Raw genomic sequence first — 22,917 nt, forward strand, 5'->3', positions numbered from 1 at the left:
TAATTGTAATTTTACATTATTTAACATCTAATAGTGACTGTATTTAACAACCACCTTGCAAAAGTCCTGAAAGCTTGACAATCAGCTTTCTTGAGCAGTCAAATCTAACCCACCATTCATTTGTCTCTTCCATCTCCATTTTCCTTCCCTCGTGCCCATTATGCCCTGCTAACAAATCCCTTCCCTCTTGTCTATGTTTACCTTTACACTCAGCACGCCCTGGGACAGGCGATAAGTATTGGAACGTCATATAAGTAATGCCGTGTTTATGGTTTGGAATTACTTGTTCTTTCTCTTTCTTGAGATCACAATAAATTTCCCTTCTTTCAACCTGAGGGGCCTTCTCGAGTTTACCTTCTGTCACCAGGCAGTCAGAGTTTCTTCCCATTTGGCTCCATGCAGTTTGCTCCACAGATGTAAACGTACCCACCAGCCCTAGCCTCCTTTGAGGTGCTCTCAAATGCAAGTTGTTCCGTTTTACATCCATGCTGTAACTCATTAAAACTGTTTCACTCCAGCGTGCTGCTCATTACAATGGGCAGAGAGAGCTTTGCTTCTGGGAAGCACAGTTATAATGAGGGTGGCATGTTCGGCACAAAAACAGCTTCTAATAGCTCATTAGGAAAATTGACTACTTAGGCAGAACTGTTGTTCCCTCATTTTGACTAAAGATCTGAAGGCCTTTCTTCTCCGAGGGCTGGGGACACTGACTCTCCATCTTGGGTCCCTAACCAGGGTGGGGATCTCTGGCTTCACCAGGGAAATGACTTCACATTCCCTGGTGGTCAGGTGATGGGTAGATGGTTTGCCCTGAGGGATGGGCTATGACTTCCTGTGGGTGGGGGTGCATGCATTTATGTATTTCCTTCTCCACAAATGCATGGAAAGAAAGGAAAAGAAGGAAAGGAAGGAAGGGGAAAAGAAAGGAGAAGTGACTGCCCTGTGCCCTAACCCCATCGCTAGTAATAGTAGCAAGATACTGTCAATGGTCTGAGAATACTGAAATGCCCAGTCTTCTTCTCGGAAGTCCCTCCATTCCTTGCCTTATACGCATTTCCTCACATCCGGATTAAAAAAAGTCCGATTTTGATCTCTTACCTCAATGGAAATCATCAACATCATTATCATAATTAAGACCATAATTTCTCTGAGTCACTGGAAAATCAAGAGCATATCAGTTCAAGGTCACACGGATTGAAGCAAGCATGCATGCACCAGCCAACCAGCATCAACAAGTTGCAATCCTTTGTCATGTGAATTTACCTGGGTGTTCAAACTTTATAAGTGCATTTTTAACCCAAGAAACTATTTTTTCAATCCAATCTTACGAGGCAACCAATCTATAAAACTGATAAAATTGGAGCTACTCTGGTTGATATGAGGTGGAAAGCCTGGGGCTCTGACAACTCATGCTTCTTTCCTCTGATCCCCTGTGGGGGTCCCAGGCACCCTCTTTGAAGCTCTGTGGGCACAGAATGAAAACCACTGCTGATTATCGGAGCTCTGAGTAATGTACATATCCTTTGACTCAGCAATCTCACTTCCAGGAATATAAAATAATAAAATAATGAAACAAGGGCCAAAGAAATTTGCCTACAGTTGTTAATCTCATTTTTGTCCATAATTTTGAAAATTTTATAAGACTAATTAAATGTTTGTATAAGAAAGGGATTGGTTGAACACATTATGGGATGCATATATAAAATGGAATGATATGTTTCCATTTAAAACATGTATGTATTCATATTTATGACATGGAAAATATCCTTTCCTACTGGCAAATGGAGAAAGGTAGATTGCAAGACCATATGACATCATTTGTGTACAATTTTGCATGCATGAGAAGATACCACTTTCTGGGATTTAGGATGATGTCTCATTTTTTTCCTGTAATTTCCATAATTTTCAATTATTTCCAATATTACGTTTACCAAAAAACAAAAAAGAAAAGGAAACACCTAACAATTTAAATAAAAGTGAAAAAAGGAACTGCTGATTTTCATCACCATTAGAGTGGCATCCTCCAGACTTGACATGTTTTGAAGTTGCTAAACATTTTTCAGACCAAAGATATGCACCAGGTAACCTCCAGGAGCCCCTCCCCCAGACACCTGCTGGCTGCCTTCCTCTAGATGGCCCCTTGCCCAGGCAAATAAACTCCCCTGAACTCCCCTGGCAGTCATGTGCAGACAGCAGCTGCCAACATGGCGCCTTCTCCCTCTGCCTTAACCCAGAACCTACTATCCTTCATCGCCTCCATCTGTTCCTTCAGGATCTTTTCAACTTCCAGAAAACACAAGTGTATGTATGATATTCCAGCCCAAATAGCTGCATAGGATGTCTTCATATGACTTGCAAAGCTTTGACTCATCTTGCCCTGCTTACCTGTGAGCCATTCTGAAGCGAGGGCGATGAGGGAAAGGAGTTTAGCATACCCTAAGGGGCTATCACGGACACAGCCTTGTCACTGGGGGTGGGTGGGCTCATTTTCCTCCTTCCTGATTCAGGAGCTAAGTCTCATTATTGCCGTTTAGCAAATGAACAAGTGAGGCTTGGAAGGATTTTAAATGAGCTGCCTGGAGTTCATTCCATGAGGAAGTGATCTACACAGACTTGAACTTTAGAGGGACACGCTCCATCTCTGCCAAGCAGGAATGGGAAGTTTGAGGACCCACATGGAGCCTGCCTCCCTGGTGAAAGCCTTTCCTTACTAGTACAACAGCATTCAGTCAGCTGTTGCCTGACTGTCGCTGGTTATCAATCAATTTGGTGAGTCCCCTTGAGACATTTCATCTAGACCAGCCTTGAACTATCACTCAAATAATTCATGATTATTTTTCTTTCCAAGAGCTTAAGTATCTTCTCTCCCAAAAGACCAAAGCTCCTCCTGGGCACCAGCTATGGCCTGTTTGTCTTCATATCCCTCATCAGCTCCTAGGGTGCTCCCCATGGTATGTGTCAGTTTCATTTAATTTTCCAGATATAAATTGAAAAATATCCAGAATGGACTAATCTCTGACAGTTCTTATTTTTTTCTGTTATACAAATATTCATCTTATCATAAGATCAATCTAAAAGTAGATACTTTGGAAAATTTTTCATTAAGTGTCTTTGGGGTATGAATGGCACTGCCTATATCTGATGGAGCATCTTAAATTACTACAAATGAAATTACTTTATAAATTGCATAACACTGTCCAAATTAAGTCATTATTATTACTAGTTCAATTACTAATATTATTATAATTCATAACAGTAATGTCTGAACAAGCAGGTTTCTCTTTTTGGATTATAATCATGAATAGCAAAAAAGAAGGCTCTGAAAACAGCAGAGGAGTGAGCTAATAGGTTTCATTGTCTCTTGAGGAAATCAAGCCCAGAGCTTAATTAAGGGACTAACAAGAGGGAAGGAGCAGGGTTTATTTTCACATTAATGATAAACCCAGAATTAAGAGGAACATGGTTTTCAAAGGCCAGAATTTATTAAAGAAGAAAAGAAAGTTTTAGTGAAGTAACAAAACAATGAAAATTTATATAAAATCTGTTTAAAACATAAAAGCCCTCCATTCTGCTCATAATTCTTCACACTTGGGTCTTTCCCTCATCTTCCTGATACACCAGAACCTGCTGCCCCTTCTCACACAGAAGCAGCCTGTTCTGGAGGGATCAGAGCCAGGAAGCAAGATCTGGCAACATGACAGACCCAGTTAAGCCTGGTGTGAACTTGGGAAGGACATTTAAATGAACAAGCCTCAGTTTCCCTATCTGAATTATACTGATGATAATACCTAAGACACAGAAGTATTGTGGGGATTGAGGGATAGAATATTTGTGAAAATATCTATCTTATTTTAGGTGCTTGGTAAGTTGATTCTGCCCCATGTCTTTTTTGTCTATTAGAAAACAAATCTTTTTTCATTATTATTAAAGCATACATGTTTTTTTTTTGCATTGTTAAAAATAAATACCCTTGTTAAATAGTATGATATCAGATGATCAGCCAAATCATATGAATGAATTCGAAGTACTTAACTATCCTCTAATGCTGAATACTAACGTGGTGTGATGGTTAAGTTCATGTGTCAACTTGGCTAGGTGATGGTGTCCAGTTGTTTGGTCAAACAAGCACTGGCCTGATTATAATTATGAGGGTATTTTGTGGATTTAAAACATTAGTCAGTTGATTGAACCTATGGCTGATTATGCCGAGAATCAACAAAGCAGATTGCCTCAGCAATGAGTGGTCTTGTCCAATCAGTTGGATGCTTTAAAGAGAAAACATGATTTCAGCAGTCAGAAAGAACTTCTGTCTCTACTTCAGCCAGCCAGCTTCTCCAGGCGAATGCACTGAAAATTTCATCAGCGTGTTCCCTTCTTGCAGCCTGCCCTATGGAATTTGGACTTGCCAAACCCTAGGGTTGCATGAGCCAATTCCTATAATAAATCTACTAAAACTCTCTCTCGATATATAGATATATCCTGTTGGTTATATTTCTCTGGAGATCCCTGACTAGCTAATACAGGTGGTTTCCCACTTTTTGGACAACTATTGCTATAATGAGCATCACCTGTAAAATGGGAATAATATTTTGGCACATCATAACATTGTATAGAAAAAAGTATCCTACTGGAACAGCTCTTGAGGTAAGGGAGCTTCTCTGGGTAAAAAAATTCCATCCACCTGTCAACCATGTCAACCTGTTCATGCCATGCACAAATTTAGCCAGGACTTGTGGTTGTAGCTGGGATGTGATGACCTACTCAATCCATCCAGGCTCTTCATTCAACCTCCTCTTATTTTGTGACTATGACAATGGTTCTAAAATATATGTGCAATTCCGCTGACCATTTGTCTGTTGCTTGAAAGATGATGGTGCTAGTCAGAAAAAGGTCATAAATTTGATTTCTATAGACCAGTTTGCTTTATTGCTTCCCAAGATTCCGAAAAACCCTAGTGTATATATGTAAGCTCTCTCTCCACTTCCACACACACTTACTTCCATACCACCCAGATACTCGTGACTTTTTCTTCCCCATCACCCTGTAGTTGACTCACTTTTCTTCCCACCTGTGGATTCACTGTCTTTCTTATCAAACAGTACAATGGAGTGGAAATATCAAGATATTTGGCATTAGGCAGGCTTGGATGCCCATCCCAGTTCTACCACTTATTAGCAGTGTCCTAAGGACAATTATTTAATCTCTGAGCCTCAGTTTGCACATTGGAACTGGAGTTAATAAAACCTTCCTTTCAGGGTTTTTGTAGGAAACAAGTGGGATCATGCACAGAGCTCTGAGTAGAGATCCTGACACACAGCAGCAATTCCTTCTCTTGACTCCCACTCCAACTGATGCTTGACTCAGAAAAGGCTAGAGAACTCTGCCCTCATCCCTGCCTACCACTCCTCCCTCCCCACTGACTCTAGTACTGTGATCAGAGTTTCCATTCTGGACAATTGGCCCTGATTTATGGTATTCTAGGGCTAGTCATCAGGTCTGGCATTGTTCTCCAAGTGGCAGTGCTGTCACCTCCCTATCACTGTCCTATTACTTCACCCAAGTCCAGAGCCCAGAATCTTACCCTATGCAAGTCTCCTTGAGGAAAAGGATTTGTCTTGTTCCCAGTTGTTTCCTCATTGCATGGGGACAGAATTAATGAATGAGTGGTCACCCTAAGAGTCCAGGCTGTGAGTCCTCCAGGCAGAGAAGTAGACATACTTCCATAGCTAATAGACACAGTGCAACAAATGTTGCCTGGTCCCCTTGACACTCATTTTTGTTCACAGTTCTTTGGTTCCTGACCCCAACTCTTGGCTCTGCCTCTGACGAGCTATGTGATTCTGAACTAGTCATATAACCTACCCAGGTCTCAGTTACCTCATCCATAAAATAGGGCTCTTACTAGCTGCTCTGCTCCAGGACTATTTATGATGTCCCAGTAAATTAAAATCTGTTGAAATGATGCAAATGTATAAGGCGAAGGTGATAGTATGGCTACAATTCTTTACCCTTTGGGTTTCCCCACCGCCTCCCAGTTAGCACTCACTCTGACCACCCTCTCTCTTCTTTCATTAGGAGGAGAACACCCAGTCTGGGACAAAAGGAAGAGACCACAACGGAAAATAGATGACAAAGAGACTATTTTTGTCTGTCCTTCTTAACATCTCTCATGTATTTCATGATGACTCATGCTTTATCCCTACTTTGTCCCTGAAAATAATTCCCTTGTTTTCACATACAATGATCTCTGTATGACTGTTTTTCTTGTTTGCTTTCCAAGTGGTTATATTTGATTAGAACCAAGAGAGTCTTGATGAAGAAAGCTCGCATGCCTGTCTCTGCTGTCCTCCCCTCCGGGCTCACATGTGGCCATCACTAAATATTTTGTAAATAAGTAGATTGATCCACTTGATAAAGTTCTAATGATTGATGTTGTAGAGTAAATCTAAAACCAATAAAAATGGAGATTACAAGAATGGGAGTCTATTTAAAGAGAACTGATTTTTTTCTAACAGTTTCTGCTTACTCTTCACACCTAGTTATGCCTTTCAGTCATAATCAAAAACCTCAGCACTGGGGAAAAAAAAAGCCCTCATAGTTTACCGTCATGTTCACAACTCGCCTTCTCTCAGCTTGTGCTCCCCTCCCTTATTCGCTACACCAGATGACAGGAAATGTTTAACATCCACTTTCAAAAGCATAAGGAGAGGGGAAATCTATATGATTCTTCCACATCATATTTTATATCTCTGAAATACAAAATACAGCGCATGGGAAAAGGTGCAGAGGAGTCAAACCAGCTTTCGTGGGCTGGTTTACAGCAACCCTGACATCTCATCTGTAATCACTGCAGGACTGGCTGTCAGGCGTCACCCATATCCCCTTCACACTCACTGTTCCCAAGGTCACTGAGGGCTGACACACTCTCAGTCTTTGGCTGAGGGCTTTCTCCGGCCACTGGAACATTCTTGGACAGTGTGAGGAGCAGGGTTGAAGCATTGGGGATTTATGTACCCTGGGAGCAGCCCTCCACCACTGGATAAATGCCCCCGCTCTCTTCTCACGGGGGTGGGCGGCCCGGGGTACTCTCTGCAGTCTCGCTATTGGGTTTGAGCCCCAGTTGTTCACCGCAGTGCCCTACTCACGAACACGCCCGCGTTGCTTTCCTCCTCTTCCCTGGCTCACTACTATCTGCATTTCCTGGGATCGTGAACTGAATAAAAGGCTCTCTCACTCAAACCTCACAGTCTGCTTCTGGGGAAACCTAGCCTAAGACAGTCATTTTGTTTGAACCTTCTCGCTCTTTCTCTTCCCAGCTACCTCAGAGCCTACTCCAGGAAAGACACAGGAGAAGTTGCTCACTCTGAGGGCCCTGGACCGCAGTGTGGTCAAATGACCCAGACAGACCCCTGGCCCCTGACTCCCAGATCCTTCCCCACAGGGTTAGGCTTAATGCCATGGCCAGGGTCAGCAAGCAGCATGGTTAGGCCCCCTCAAACTTTGGGATGACATTATTTTCTTGTCCAGAAGAATTATTTTCCTGGGAGGGATATTAGACAAAGGTTATTGGCCAATGGAAGAGATACTAAGGGGTTCCGAAGCTTCTTGGAATCCTTCAAGTTACTCCAGGTTGTTCGGATACCTATCAAATCCAGGTGGAACAGAAGTTGTGGGCTTTAGAAGGAATGTCTTCATTTTGTCTTTGTTTGTTGTTTTGCTCCAAACTCAAAATCCTACCCTTTAAGGTATTATACAAATCACAGCCATCAAACCCATCTTTTATCCATCTTGGTCAGAATGAATCTCTCCCCCTTCTGTATTCCTATAGCACCTTGTTTTCCCTCTACTGTTACCTGTAAGTGTGAGTAATAGTGACAATAAAAATAACTATAGCAATAATTAATAGCTAATTTCTATTGAGTGCTTGAAAAATGTCAAACACTGTGCTAAGTCCTTTCCAGATGCTATTTCACTTAATCCCCATAACAACCCCATTTAGCAAGGCCAATAAGTATCTGGCAATATACTGATTACATTAATGGCTCCCAATTCCTTACTCCTCCCTGAATCCACACCGTTTGCCATGTAACTTTGCAGCACTCTCCCCTTCCATTCTGGGCTCATCTGTGCAACTTGCATTGACCGAAGGATACGAGGAGAGCCTTGAAGAAGGGCTTGCACAGTTTTGCTTGCTCTCTGGATCTGACACATCCTGGAGAATGTTCACAGGCCAGCCTGCTGGAGCAAAACTGATTTTTCACAGTTGTCTCAGCTAAGCCACCCTAGGTAAGTCAATAGCAACCAGACCCCCCATATACTTTTCTTGCTTCATCTCTCATCTCATCCTCTAACCATGGTGTGTGTGCACACACACATACACTGGCACATGCACACACTGACCCAACAATACACAATGGCTCATAATCCCTCAACAAATTATATTATTTCACATATTTTTACTTTTGCATAGCTCTGCCCTCTGCTTAATACACCCTACCCTTCCCACACATATTTTATCCATGTAAACAATTCCTGTCTGTCTTTCAAAACTCTAATTAGGGGGCCTCCTTCTTGGTAAGAATTTTTCATAGTGACTTTAGACCCTAGACCATTCATTCCCTATAAGGGGGATTTTTTCCTCTGGGAGACATTTGGCAATCTCTGGAGACATTGTTAGTTGTCATAACTGGAAAGGGAAGGGGGAGTTGCTGGTTTCTGGCATCTAGTTGGTACAGGTCAGAAATGTCACTAAACATCCTTCTGGCCACAGGACAGCCCTTTACAGCAAAGAATTATGTGGTCCAAAATGTCATAGTGCCAAGGTAATGACTCTTGCCCAACACTAAAGGAGCTTACTCTCCAACCTCCCTCTCTGTACTGCTTGTATACCTTGTGAATACCTCTATTATTATACCCTTTTATAGTTGTTTGCTTACATGTTTATTTTTCCCACTAAAACAGGGGTTGGCAAACTACAGCCTAATCCAGCCCACTGCCTCGTTGTAAGACTATGAACACGGCCATGTTCATTCATTTATATTGTATGTGGCTGGTTTCATGCTACAGGGGCAGATGAATAGCCATGACAGGGACTCTTTGTGGCCATATGGCCCATAAAGCCTAAAATATTTTCCAAATGGCCCTTTAGAGAAAAGGTTTGCTGACCTTTGCACTAGAGTACAAACTTCTTGAGAGCAGGGTCATTTCTTATTTTTCTGATACTCAAACATCTATGACACTTGCCTGCACAAAGCAGACACTGAATGAGCATTTATGAGATTAAACTGAATTCCGAACGGTGGTGGATTTGCTTGTTCCAGGCCCTGCCCTTCGCTGCCTGGGGCCCAGCAGGGGCACATCTGTTAGAGAGCTTGCTGAGGCTATGGGTGGAATCTAGGACCTGGCCATGAGTTGGCAAAGTGAACCTGGTCACACAGGCATGGTTATCATGCTGATGGTTCCACTAGCTCCGTATTCCAAATGAAGTGACCAACCCCAGGTATCCTTCCATAAGTAGAGCACACAACCAATGCAAAACATGTTCCATCCTACATCTTTGTCTGGATATAACTCAGTATTTTCTTTAATGGTGATGTAAGTGTGATCATCATGCTCCATAACTAAGAAATCTTACTGTGTAGATTGGCTGTGAGGTTCCCTGATATCTCAACATCGTGGCAGGTGAAAAGAGGGAGGAATGTGAGAAAGAGATCAACTAGAGAAAATAATCCAACTACATCCGGCAGTCTTTGTAAAGGCAGTTGGATAATCCAATGCATAGTAACCAAATAGCACACTAAACATCCATTTTGAACAGAAATGGCATCACAAGAGAAGAAACTTACTTTGTCCAAGAAGCCTAGTTTAGGGTTACTGTATGCCTAATGATATGTACAAAAGAAAGCTTCTGGCACAGAACAGATGCTCAGCAAATTCTAGTGGCAAATACCATTTTACCTCCAGTTTGCAGATGAGAAAATTTAGACTCTGATATGGTGAGACACATGGTTTCACAGATAGATGGCTATGCCAGTTTTCAAAGCCCAGGCAGATCTGACCCCACAGTTTCTCTTACAGCATGAAGTCTCCACGGTGGGATATGCAGAGCTGTCAGGGTGGCAGAAGGCAGTCAGCCTCAGGTAAACAGTGGCACATTGTTTGGGCCATCACTGTATTCACTGCACATCTCCCAGCAGGAGGGTGGCAGGTTTGAACAAGATTCTGTTGGGATTCGTGCAGCTTCCTAGACCCGCGGGAGTAATAAAGTAAAACAGGAAGGCTCGTCATGTAAGTAGATGAAAATGTGGGGACAGATGCCTCCCAGTAAGTGTCTGGGCACCCGGGTTCCTATACAGGCATTAAGAAATCTGGTCGTGAGGCAGACAAATTAATTCAAGACTTGACTTACAGGTACGAAAATATGATACGGCTGTTGATGTTCTTTTTCCAGTTAATAGGAACGTGACAATGCGGGGAGGGGGTGCGGGGGCAGGGGGTGAGTCTGAGAGTCACAAGTCTTAAAAGCCATAGCTGCGAGAAGCCAAAATATCTGCAGGACCTGACAGGTATCACTTTATCTATGAAATGTAAGCTCTATCTCGTATTGCCACAATCACCCCTCCTATCATGCTCTCTCCAGAGGGCAGATAGAATCATCTTATTCCGAACTAACAAACTAGCTTGCAAAGAGAGAGAAGACGATGCACAGCGCATACACAGGCTTTGAAGTCAAATAAATCTGGGTTCAAAACACAGCTGTGCCACTGTTAGCGGGCAAGTAACTAACCTCTTTGAAGTGATGCTAAAATTACTCACTGTCAATAGTGCCTTGAAGATTAGACTTAGAAGAAAATAAAGTACCTGGCACATGACGAATAAGTGCTCAATAAATACTGCCTATTATTATTGTTATTCGCACTCTGGCATGATTTCTAGTTATCTTGAAACTTTGAGCCTAATATTATTCATTCCAGATCTAGGCATCAGAGATGTATCTTTACAGTGGCTCACTTCTGGCCTCCAACACGTTGCTCCATTAGCCTGGCTGTCGACTTAAAATATTCAACAATAACTTGCAGATATGTTGCTCTCAATGAACTATTATTTCAGCTTTTAATGTTGCGGCTTCAATATAACTGTGCTTTCAGCTCTTCTGCATTTCTACCTCTGTTTCATGTGTTACTCTGGGCCATCGCATCCTGAGAGCTGACTGACTTCCATCAGCCTCAACACTTTGAGCAGTTACAGCTCATTGGGCCTGCATGTTCCTTAAATTTCTTGAGTTTCAGGGCCACTGACTATTACTGTTCTTCCGCTTTATTATATTGATGGTATCATTGTTATTATTATTCATGTTTTCTTCCCAGCCACAATTTGGCCAATGTCATTCTGTCCTGATCTGCACCCTAGCAGCAACACCAGCATGTCCCAAACTCCAGCCCTTCCCTGGCAGCAACCATGGACACCCAGGCTCCAACAGGTAGCAGGAAAGTCACCATGTGATGGCATTGGTACACGCCAGCTCTTCTTCAAAAATGTAGCCAGGTAGGCAGGCTTTTCCTTTTTCTGGTTTTGAATCTCATCCCTAGTCAGTCTCAAGGAGACCAAGAAAATATTGGTACAGAAACTTGGGTTGGAATAGGCCCAGATTCCATGACTTCTGCCCAGATCCTACTCCTTTGGGCCGGCTTTCTTCTTCTCTACCAACTGGAAAACAGTCTCAGTACGGTCATTTACAACACAGACTCTCACAAATCATCAGTGTTTCTAGGAAACAATAACATCCACTCTCACAGGTCCCCATGCAATACTAAAGTGCTTTATTATCAATTTCATTGACCTCTTTGAGTTCTTGATTTTTTCTGCCTTTCAAGTTTACCTCTCTTGCCATGTTCTCACTCTTCCCACTGCCCTTTGAAGGATCAAACAAAGGATATAAGCACAGCTGGGAAACCACTCTCTAGCCCATATGACCCATCTCTCTGAAAACTCACTTTAGTCTACCTAATAATGTAAACATTTATCCCTGTAATCCCACCAGGACCCTAATGGCCTTCCCCTTGTCCCTGCCCCAGGTTTATACTGACTACCTTCTCATCAACTCAATCTCCCTCATCTGACCCCTACTTCCAGCCTCCATTCTGTCTTCTTTGGCGGTTTGAAGCTGTATGTACTCCAGAAAAACATGCTCTTAAATCTAATCCATTCCTGTGGGTATTAAGACTTTTTGATGAAGTTACTTCAGTTAAGTTGTGTCCTAATCTTTTTACTGGAGTCCTTCATAGGAGAAGGAAATTCAGACAGAGAGAGAAAGTCACAGAAGGCAAGAAGTTGGAACAGAACCCAGAAAAGAAGGAAGAGACTGGGAAACACCACCATGTGCCTTGCCATGTGGAAGAGGACCCAAAGATCTCTGGCAGCCAGTCTTCAGGAAGAAAGCATCGCCTCAGTGACGCCTTGATTTAGACATTTTCCCAGCATCAAAACTGTACACTAATAAATTCCCATTGTTTAAGCCAACCCATTTCATTGCCTTTGCTGGGAGTGGCCTATGAAACTACTACACCTTCTAAACAACACCTTCTCTGACCAGCAGAGCCGAAGTATTGGACCTCATAAGGTGGCAAACAGAAGCAGCATCATGAAAATGCCTTAAACCATTCTTGAGAATGCCCCCTTTCCTCTGAGATGGAGGATTCCTTGTTGGAGTCTAAATTTTGTCTTCTTAACACTGCCTCTTGGGCTTGTGGTCTCTCACTGGCCTACCTTTGTAGACAGAAAAAAGAAAGGAGTGATAAGGTTGGGGTAAATCTGTTTTAAAGAAAAATAAACAGAATTAACTTCCCTCAGGAAGGAACAAAACTATAATTCATGCAATTTGACCAGAGGCTAAAATCATATTAGGGGAATTTTAAAGTTCCCAAATCTGCTCATGGTCTAAAAATTCAACTCTTCTTCTTATTCTGGCTTGTTGATATTTTGGTTTTTGTAGCAGCAACTTCTTTTTTTGGTGATTCATACAAGAAACCAATTTGGAAAGGCCCAGAGACGATATCTACTGCCTTAGATGCTCAACCACTGTCCTGAGAAGGGGTGATACCCAAGGTAAAATCATAGCACTGGCAGAATTTACAGTGTCAGAGGTGGTCTGGTTCCTTGGGGAAGGGATTCATGATTCAAATGCAGTAACTGTCAATAGGTGAGGCTGCTGAGTAGGGGAGACTGGGGTTAGGTTAAACCCAGCAGATACACCCCAGACCATTGATTCAAATTCAAATATTAGAGATTACAGGAATCATCCAGTATAATGGTCACTTACTGCCCATGGTGAAACTGCAGTTAGTGGGTTGAATCCCTTGGTCTTAGAGAGACTTACTAATGGAGTTCTGTTGATGCCAATTGATCCTACCCCATCTCCCTTCTAGATTTTAAATTAATGGAAAAGCCAAACAAGGACTCAGATGAAGACCAAAGAATAGTTGCAGTCTTGTTGCCACTGAATAAAGGACTTTGGAGGCAGCCTCAAGCTGCTTTGGCTTATAAGAGCTACAGGAACTGCTTCTTGGCCCTCACAGGCCCAGGTTAGACCCTGGGGCCCATCTGGAGAAAAGCTGGGTCTGCAAAAGAAACTCTGAGTACACAGTCCCAGTGAGGGACATGGAGCTCTCAGCCCGCCCCACGTCCCATGGAGCATGAGAAAGGGAAGGAATGCACATCAGAGAAGTGGCCCTTCAGGTCTGCCAAGGGCAGCTGTGCACGTGTAGGGTGAGCAGAAAATGAGCACTGGCTGCACAAAAAAGGCAGGCAGACAATGGGGAATGGGGAAAGAGTCAAGAACTCAGGCTGCCCACTAGCAGAGACCGATCCCTGACCTCATCCCTGAAGAAACTACACCTCCATTTCCTACATCCTTCCATCCAAAGGCCTTACCCCCACTTCCTCTGACTCCAAATTCAGTGTACACAAACTTTAAATTATTTATTTCTCAATGCCCTAAGAAATTCAAATCAGGCTTAACTTTTTCATATTAATAGTAATAAGTATCTTAACAACCATGATTTATTGAGCAAGTGTTTGGGCCAGTTTGGATGTATTATGTCCCCCAAAATGCCATTATCTTTGATGCAATCTTGTGGAGGCAGACTGTGCTAGTGTTGATTATGTTGGAACTTATTGATTGAGTGTTTCCATGGAGATGTGATTCAATCAACTGTGGGCAACACTTTGATTGGATAATTTCCATGGAGGTGTTACCTCACCCATTCAGGGTGGGTCTGGATTAAATCACTGGAGCCATATAAACGAGCTGACAAACAGAAGGAACACAGTGCAGCTGAGAGTGACATTTTAGAGAGCAACTCAGAGTGACATTTTGAAGAGAAGCTACAGCTAAGAGAGGACAAAATGCCCCAAGAACAGCATTTTGGAGAACACCATTTTGAAATGCAACCTGGGAGCAAGCAGATGCCAGCCATGTGTCTTCCCTGCCAGCAGAGGTTTTCCAGATGCCAATGGCCTTTCTCCGGTGAAGGTACCCAATTGTAGATGCCTTACCTTGGACACTTCATGGCCTTAAGAATGTAACTGTGTAACCAAATAAACTCCCTTTATAAAAGCCAATCCATTTCTGGTGCTGTGCATTCTGGCAGCATTAGCAAACCAGAACAGTGATGTCTTAGTTTTCCAGGCTGCTGTGACAAACGTCACATAATGGATTTGCTATAGTAATGGGAATTTATTTTCCCTTTTATTTGAGACTTGGATAAGTTCAAAATCAAGGCATCAGCAAGGTGATACTTTCTCCCCAGAGTCTGTACCATTCTGGTGCTGGCTATTGGTAATCCCTGGGGTTCCTTGGGGTTCCTTGGCTTGCATCCCTGCCTCCTGCCACATAGAAGTTTCCTCCCCTTTCTTGTCTTGGTTCCATTGACCTCCAGCTTCTGGCTCCTCCCCGTGGCTTTCTCTCTTTATCTTTGAATTTCTTCAGCTTATCAAGGACTCCAATAATGCAGATGAAGGACCACCATCATTTAGTTGGGTCACACCTTAAATAAAATAGCATCTTCAAGAGATCCTATTTGCAATGGTTTAAGAACATTTCTAAATTGGCATGCATAATTCAATCTCCCACAGGTGCCAGAAACTATGTCAAGCATTCAACTAAAGTATTTATTAAAACTTCACAACAACAAGAATAAAGTTCTTCTTCAAAGTTATTAACTATGATTATCCTATTTATATTTTGGGAAACCAGGTTCAAAGACAGTAATAAACTTGTCCTAGATTATGCAGCTTGTAAGTGCTGGGGCTGAGATTACAAATCTGTCTGACTTAGCTCACTGTCCTAGAGTCTTATAAGCTATTCTGGGGAATGTGGATATTCTGCTCAACAAAATTTTTCATCATCCAGAAAGTAGAAGGAAAGCCACATATTTAATCACCTTTATATTTGAGGAAGATGAATTAAAATACAGAGAGGTCAATGGTTTATTGAGCACAGTTTGGGAAACTCTGCCCTTCAAAATACTGACTTGATTGACTTGAGCTACCAGATAACGTCTGGGTATATTCTGAATATTCAGCAGGATGATGGGGATGAGTGTGGTGATGAGAGCAACTATCATTTATTACATCCCTACTGTGTGTTGATGGCATTTTATAAATATTAACTTATTTCTCACAATCATTCTGGATTATACTCTTCCCATCTTAGAGATGAGTACACTGAGGATGACTCAAAGTGTGTAAGTAACTTTTTAAGCATTGCGGAGCTCATAAATGGCAGGGCCTAGATGCTACCCCATTCCTTGCATCCCTGAAGCCTGCCCCCAGCCACAATTCCCCACTGCCTTCCTATTAGGAACTTCTTAATCCTGGTCATTTATCTGGATGGGTGAAACTGAGTTCTGGGGAGATCTGGCACATTCAAACAGTTGCTTTGCTCACACATTAAGGATGGCCCAAAAACCCAGGAGACGTTGCAAAAGGTCAGGAAAAAATGTCACTAAATTCCACCAACTTCTTAATATAACTGGCCCTGACCTCTGCTTTGTTCTTGATGGCTTTTATGAGAGTAAGCTATCCCAAGCAGGAGTATTTTTATAAAAGTAAATTCTCATGCTTTAGGCATATGGGAATCATTTTCAGTTACTCTTTGATTCCTGTGCTTATTCTTTGGACAAAATGTGGGGCAGGAGACTGAAGTTTATAGTGTTGGGAAGCATAATTACTAAGCTCTGTCATAGAAAGCATTAATGGTGTCAGTAATGTCAATAATTTCCATTTCCTGGTCTTGGTCTCTTTCCCTATTTTTCTCCTTACAACTTGCTAAAACTTCCACCCAGCACTTCAATTCCTTGATTTCCTTACTGTCCAGGAATTATCTTTCTGAATTTCTTTAGACCACTCTATTGTAGTAGCTGCACAGCTAAATAAACAGCTCTTTTGATTTAGTCAAACAATAGGCTCCATTCCACTCTATGAACATTCGCGAATGGGTATAGCAAGCAAAGTGCTGGGGTCTACAAGGATATGGTATATCAATCTGAGTCTGACCAGAGAAAGGTAAATTACTCTGAGCCTTTGAAAGGAAGAAAGGACTGCACACACAGATGATGAAAGATCTGAGAAGAGTGTGAGGCAGCCCAGAGATGAGCCACAGCAGGAAGCCATTACCACCTGCAGGGCTCAAAGACAAAGGGAGGAGGTGGAGTTGGGCATCCCAGGGTCTGGGATTGCTGGGTGGAAGCTAGAACCACAGTGGGCCTGTTCATGGAAGCTGAAGCCCTGCAGAAATGCCACAAGAGGAGAAAGGAGGAGGAACTTTTGCCCTCTCCTTTCCTCCCAGCCCCCCAATCTCTCCCAGGGCCCCCATTGGCTGAAGCCAGTTGGATGCCAGCTACCACAGGACCTAGGAAAGTTGGGGTCCTGTGTTTCTTGTCCATTTTTTAAAAGCTCTTGTTCTATATGCTGGGAGTCTCTTTTCTTTGAAACTAGAATTTTCTAGCACTGACAATTCAATTTTAAACTGTTTTCCCTTGGATGAAGGCAAGCTACGGGGACAAAGTATTTCGTTTAAGCCTGGGAGAGGCTTAACAAGGGGATGAACGGAAAGCATCGAATCACTGAAGACCGTAAAGGCATCAGCCTCTCAGCTGGTGGTTGTAACTCCATAGGATTAGGAACGGGGTTCCAACTGCAACGGGGACTGAATCACCCCACTTGCTTTCCCTCTTTGTGTGGATACAAATGGAAAAATAGGAAAAGGCAGGTCAGGTGTTAGCTCCAGGTCCATCATAGTCTACTATTTCTCCTCCAAGACATAATATTAATAGCTATCGATTATTGAGAGCTTTCTATATAAATTTCACTCTGTGAAGAAGGCACTACTTTCATCTTCATGTTACTGATGAGGAAACTGAAGCTGGGAGATTAGGTTCCTTTTCCAGTACACAGAGCTAGTAAATGGTATAACCAAGCTCCACTGGCACTTGCTGCCTGCCTGACCCCAATGCTAAACCACTACACCCTTCTGCCTCACATTCATCATATTATTTGAGGAGAGTCACTTAAAATTTCTGAGTTTCCGTAAAATGAGGAGAATCTACATCGACCTTGTCTGCCTTCACAAAGTGGTTGGGAGCCTCCATAGAGGAAATGCAAATGTTTTGAAAACTCCAAGCCTCTCTCACTTGATCTGGTTTTATTTCCACTTTTGCTTCTAGCAGGCGCTGTCTAGTCCCCAAGTCTCGCTGTGTGGGGCTAAGTGCCTATTTTTGGCCTGCCAAGCTGTTTTTGTGTTTCACCAGAATGCCTGCTCCATTTGGGTAATGGCAACAGATGTGGCGATGGGAACAAAACTCCTACCAGCCGTACTCTAACCCAAACATCCCAAGAGCGGCTTCCAGCACTTGTCTCCTCACGTCTGCTCCTAGAAGGGAAATACGAGAACGCAGAGCTCTGCTCCACTGTCTTTTTTTTTTTTTTTTTTTTTTTTTTTTTTTTTTTTTTGAAAAAACACATTAAAAATAAAACATTTATTCTATAAATATTTACAAGTAAATTAATTCAAAAAGTATTTACAAGGAATTTACTTTGTGCTAGTTATATGCTACTGCTAGATGCTAGAAATCCTTTTGGATGTAATAATTTTATTAAATTGCAGTCAACTTCAGTGTGCTTGGTTTTTCATACCTCTAAATAAAAATGTTATCCATTGGCACTTGCAACCCCTTCCATAAAATGAATATAATAAACATACATTTACTTGTTCTGTCATAAATTTTACATTAATGTGTGTTCTAGTTTGCTAATGCTGCTGGCATGCAAAACACCAGATGGATTGGCCTTTATAAACAGGGGTTTATTTGGTTACACAGTTACAGTCTTAAGGCCATAAAGTGTCCAAGGTAACACATCAGCAATTGGGTACCTTTACTGAAGGATGGCCAATGGTGTCCAGAAAACTTCTGTTAGCTGACAAGGCACATGGCTGGTGTCTGCTCCAAAGTTCTGGTTTCAAAATGGTTTTCTCCAAGGACGTTCCTCTCTAGGCTGCAGTTCCTCAAAAATGTCACTCTTAGTTGCACTTGGGGTATTTGTCCTCTCTTAGCTTCTCCAGAGCAAGAGTCTGCTTTCAATGGCCATGTTCAAGCTGTCTCTTATCTGCAGCTCCTGTGCTTTCTTCAAAGCGTCCCTCTTGGCTGCAGCTCCTCTTCAAAACATCACTCACAGCTGCACTTTCTCTCTGCCTGTCAGCTCATTTATATGGCTCCACTGATCAAGGCGCACCCTGAATGGGTGGGGCCACGACTCCATGGAAATATCTAATCAGAGTTATCACCTACAGTTGGGTGGGGCACAGCTCCATGGAAACATTCAAAGAATTCCAATCTAATCAGCACTAAAATGTCTGCCCCACAAGATTGCATCAAAGATAATGGCGTTTGGGGGACACAATATATTCAAACTGGCACAATTTGGTACCTTTTTCTCAAGAAATTCAGATTACTGAAGTCAAAAGCATTTGCAGTTAAGTTTAGCAACAACAGCTGGTTGCAGTTAGAAATCCTCAACTTTCTTCCACTGGTTTGAAATCTGTCAAAGTATTTTTTCATAAGAACTCCAGGGATGGAGCCACTCTTTCAAGACAGTGAGAACCTCTGTCATTTCTATTTACAAGAGCAGCAGAAACTCTGCAGTTAGAAACATAAAAAAATAAAAAAAAATGACCTCCACAATACTTCTTTAGTATCAAATTTGGGGCTGAACTACTACTACTACTAGTAAGCCTGGCCAGGGAGTAGCTTCCCCTTTGATTTATTGTTACCTTCCAACCGCGAATGTGAAATGTTACTAATCTACCTAAACAGTTTGAGATTTTATAGTATATTTAAATAAAACGAAAGTAGGGAATATATTACTATAGAATCCATTGCTAAATGCCACCCATTTACTGGGGTGGGAGGTCAAGGATAGGAAAAAGATGACCTGCTGCTGAGAGTTCCCAGAGGTGTTACATGAGTTAATATTTTCTACTAGTTCTCAGCTTGATCGCTTGTTCTTCCTCTTAAATCCTCGTCTAAGACCCATTCACCCATTCAGGCTTGTGGAAGGCTGAACAGGGGCATAAAAAAGAGGTGGGAAAATTTTCTTGCTTTATAGTTTTTTGTAAGTTTTGCTTCTGCTTTAATAGGGAGTTAAGTGAGAAAGAGATTAAGACCAAATTTTTTATTCTATGGTGCTCACTAATTTAAACACAGGTTGGAGATAAGCCAAGTGCTCTTTTTATTTCTATTTCATTTTCTGGCAACCTATTCCCATTCTAATTCTGCTGTTATAATAGACTGCCCTATAGAAAAGGATCTCAGATGGCTAGCACTGAGTACATATTGCATAACTGTTGTTGAATGAATGAATGATTTGGCTCTGTACAATATCATGTCCCTTCTCTCTTTAATTCCATTTTCCAAGTAAAATTTATTCTTTCATGCATCTTAATATATGAAATTATTTTTATTACCGCTCTTTCACCTTTTATTTCTAGTCAATATTTTCAAATATTTCTGAACTTATGGTAATTTTACCATTAACTTTGTATTTTATTTTCTGATGAATTTTATGAATAACTCAGCCCGACAGTGGGAGGTCAACAGAAAATATCTGTGCCCTTTGGTGGCTAACTTCTTCCTTTAGTGTATCTGGCTGGCATCAGCTAAACCACTAATTATTTAACACACTCAAGCTGTGCATCGAGAGGCTGACCAGGGCTGACAACTCAATGTCCTAAGCATTTAAAAACAAAACAAACAAAACAAACAAACAAAAAAAAAACAAGGAAAACGAGAACACAAGCATTAATTACCAGTTTATCAGTCATTCCATTTTTCTTCCAAAAAAACGCAGCTCCATTGAATTGCTGGTGGATGCAGGGGCAGAGGCAGGCCAATCAGCTGGTGTCACTTTGAAGTGTGGTTGCAGGGTTTCCACCCCTCACCCAGCTCAGCTGTTGAAGCAGTGAAGAAACTTCAAAGCCAGACTTGGTGTTGTTCCTGTCAGTGGGTGTGCATGATTCTCATCAGTTAGCTTCAAGAAAAAATGAGGAGGAATGTGTCCTCTTCCACTTGCCAAGATTTGATGCTCACCAAACAATCTACCTGTTTTTAGTTATGACCATCTCTTCTAGTGGATGCAAATAAAACAATTAATTTCATCATGTGATTTAATTTATTTAGGTACATTATTTTTACAAGTGATCTGAGATAGCCAGTTTATGTAATTTGTCCAGATTATGCTACATCAGTGACAACAAATAAACCTTTCCTCCTACTACTGATTAAATTCTCTTTTCATAGAATATCCTAAGAGCAAAGCAAAGATTGAAAAGATTATTTCCTTGCCATTCTACCACCCCCATCCCATAATTATAACTCTTTACAGTCTTTTATCCAATTTTTAATTCCATGTATAGGTAGTGCATTAAAACGCATTTGTGAGTTAAGAAAGAATTATTCCTTTTGGTCAACAATTCACACTGTAATATATATCTGAATGATATAGTTAAATTTGAAAATTAAATGCAATTTCCCTGAAAGATATATTTGGTCTAAACCTTAATTTTTCACTTAAAATTCATATTATTTCACAATTATAAAGGAAAAAGAAAATAATACTTACAATTATTATTAACTCTAATTCTTAAAATTAAGAATAGCTTTGATTAAAAAACTGATGCTTTGAGTTATATCAATAATTGAACTTTCACACCACTTCCAATTAATCTTTAAATATGAAAAATTATGTAAAAACATTCCATTTTACAGTACAAAATGGTGCAAGATATCAAGGTCTTCAGGGAAGTTCAATATACTAAAAAAGCATAACTAACCAGACAGTAACATTAAACAATGAGAGTAATATGGCTGAAAAGCAGGATTGCAACATCAAAATAGAGGTGTCCATTTATTCAACAGCATGGCCCTGGTATGGCCTAAAGAAGACCCAATTGGTGGAAATGAAACTGGGGAAACAAACAAACAAACTCCTACGAAAGGGGGGTGGGGGTGGGGAGTTTTCCAGTCACAGAAAGCTTCTAAAATAAGCAGGTGGGTATTCTTTATGAAGCACAAGACTTCATAACGCATACCCATACAAATGAGTATACAAATATTTCCTGTGTAAATACTGAAGAAGCCAGGATAGTTAATTCAATTAAAGAGTATAACAATAGCAATAAGAACATAAATTGGTATATTACTGATATTACAGTTACCACAGAATACAATCTAAGAGGAAATTATTCCAATGGCTGGATTCTTTTTTTTTTTTTTTTTAATTTTGCAAGAACGTTCAAATTACGGTAGGATAAGTGCCAGGATTCTCACTTCCAAAGATGTGTTTTTATTCCTGACTGACTGTATGCTGAAGAAATCAAAGCTCTTCACAAGGTGCAACCATTAACCTCTGGTTGTATCACATCATCCTAGGTATATGCAGGCTGTGTGCAGGCCCTTTGAGCCACTTTTATTTGTGTAACAAATGACTTGCAGATACAATTAAAAACAAAACAAACAAAAATATTGGGGAAGAGTCACAAGTAAAATGATTTTGTGCAGAGTTAAAAAAATGTACATGATTTTACAGAAAGAACTAGGAGCTTGCTACAGTACAGTTTAGCAGTAATTACTTCTGTTACTCATTTTCTGAATTTCATTCCAATGAGAGCTGCACACTGTCGGGTTGGTTTTGTGGCTGCTGATAGTCGTATTTCCTTGAAATGGAATACATTTCCAGTTGCTGTCTCAAACGAATTTTGCTTATTGTGTCATAAAAGTCGGGTTCTGACAAAGTTTCTGCGGTAGGCGGCACACTGAATATTCTCATGATTTTCCTTTTATTCCTCTTGGCATACATGAAGAGAAAGAAGCTAACAAGGATCACAATCAAGTAAACATTCGTGGCTTCATTCCAGGCTTCGTGAACAGTATAATCAATAGAACCATCATCACCCATCACTCCGTAACTTCCAGCCATGGGGGCTGCGTGTTCCGGAGGCGGCACGAGGCCCGCTCGGCTCGGCTCCGGGACTCTTTCCCCCCCGGGTCGGAGCCGGGCGCACGCGAACCGGTTATCGAGCGGACCTGGACGACCGCTACCTCTCCACTGTCTTTTGCTAGCCTTGATCATTGCTGATAAGCGCTCTTAGAAATCACTTTCCCCTCCAGAGCTTTGAGCTCTGGTGTGTTGTCCATATTATATTAATAAATGTCCGCCGGGGAAGAGTGATTTGACAGAGGTTAAGAAATAATTGTTAAGAAAATGTTTTGACATTATGTTAATGCCTGTCAGTGTATTATCCCCAATTTAAAGTTAATCACCAAAATTACATTGCAATTCCAAAAAATGTAATAAAATAAGACG

General features: G+C 41.4%; 1 protein-coding gene across 2 annotated transcripts; it reads right to left on the reverse strand.

Moving 5' to 3' along the window:
• Positions 1-18,854: 18,854 nt before the first annotated feature.
• On the reverse strand, positions 18,855-22,646 carry LOC119533265 (small integral membrane protein 19). Of its 2 annotated transcripts, XM_037835337.1 has the most exons (3): positions 22,184-22,646; positions 20,363-20,583; positions 18,855-19,193 (listed from the first exon to the last, which is right to left on the reverse strand). In XM_037835337.1, exon 1 carries the CDS (start codon positions 22,528-22,530, stop codon positions 22,207-22,209), a length of 324 nt encoding a protein of 107 aa, XP_037691265.1. In that variant the 5' UTR covers positions 22,531-22,646; the 3' UTR covers positions 18,855-19,193; positions 20,363-20,583; positions 22,184-22,206. The 2 variants fall into 2 exon arrangements, with proteins under 2 accessions (XP_037691265.1, XP_037691264.1); XM_037835336.1 differs by having other exon boundaries at positions 20,363-22,646.
• Between the last annotated feature and the right edge of the window lie 271 nt (positions 22,647-22,917).

The sequence above is a fragment of the Choloepus didactylus genome, chromosome 4 (genome assembly GCF_015220235.1).
Source record: "Choloepus didactylus isolate mChoDid1 chromosome 4, mChoDid1.pri, whole genome shotgun sequence".
Lineage (NCBI taxonomy): Eukaryota > Metazoa > Chordata > Mammalia > Pilosa > Megalonychidae > Choloepus > Choloepus didactylus.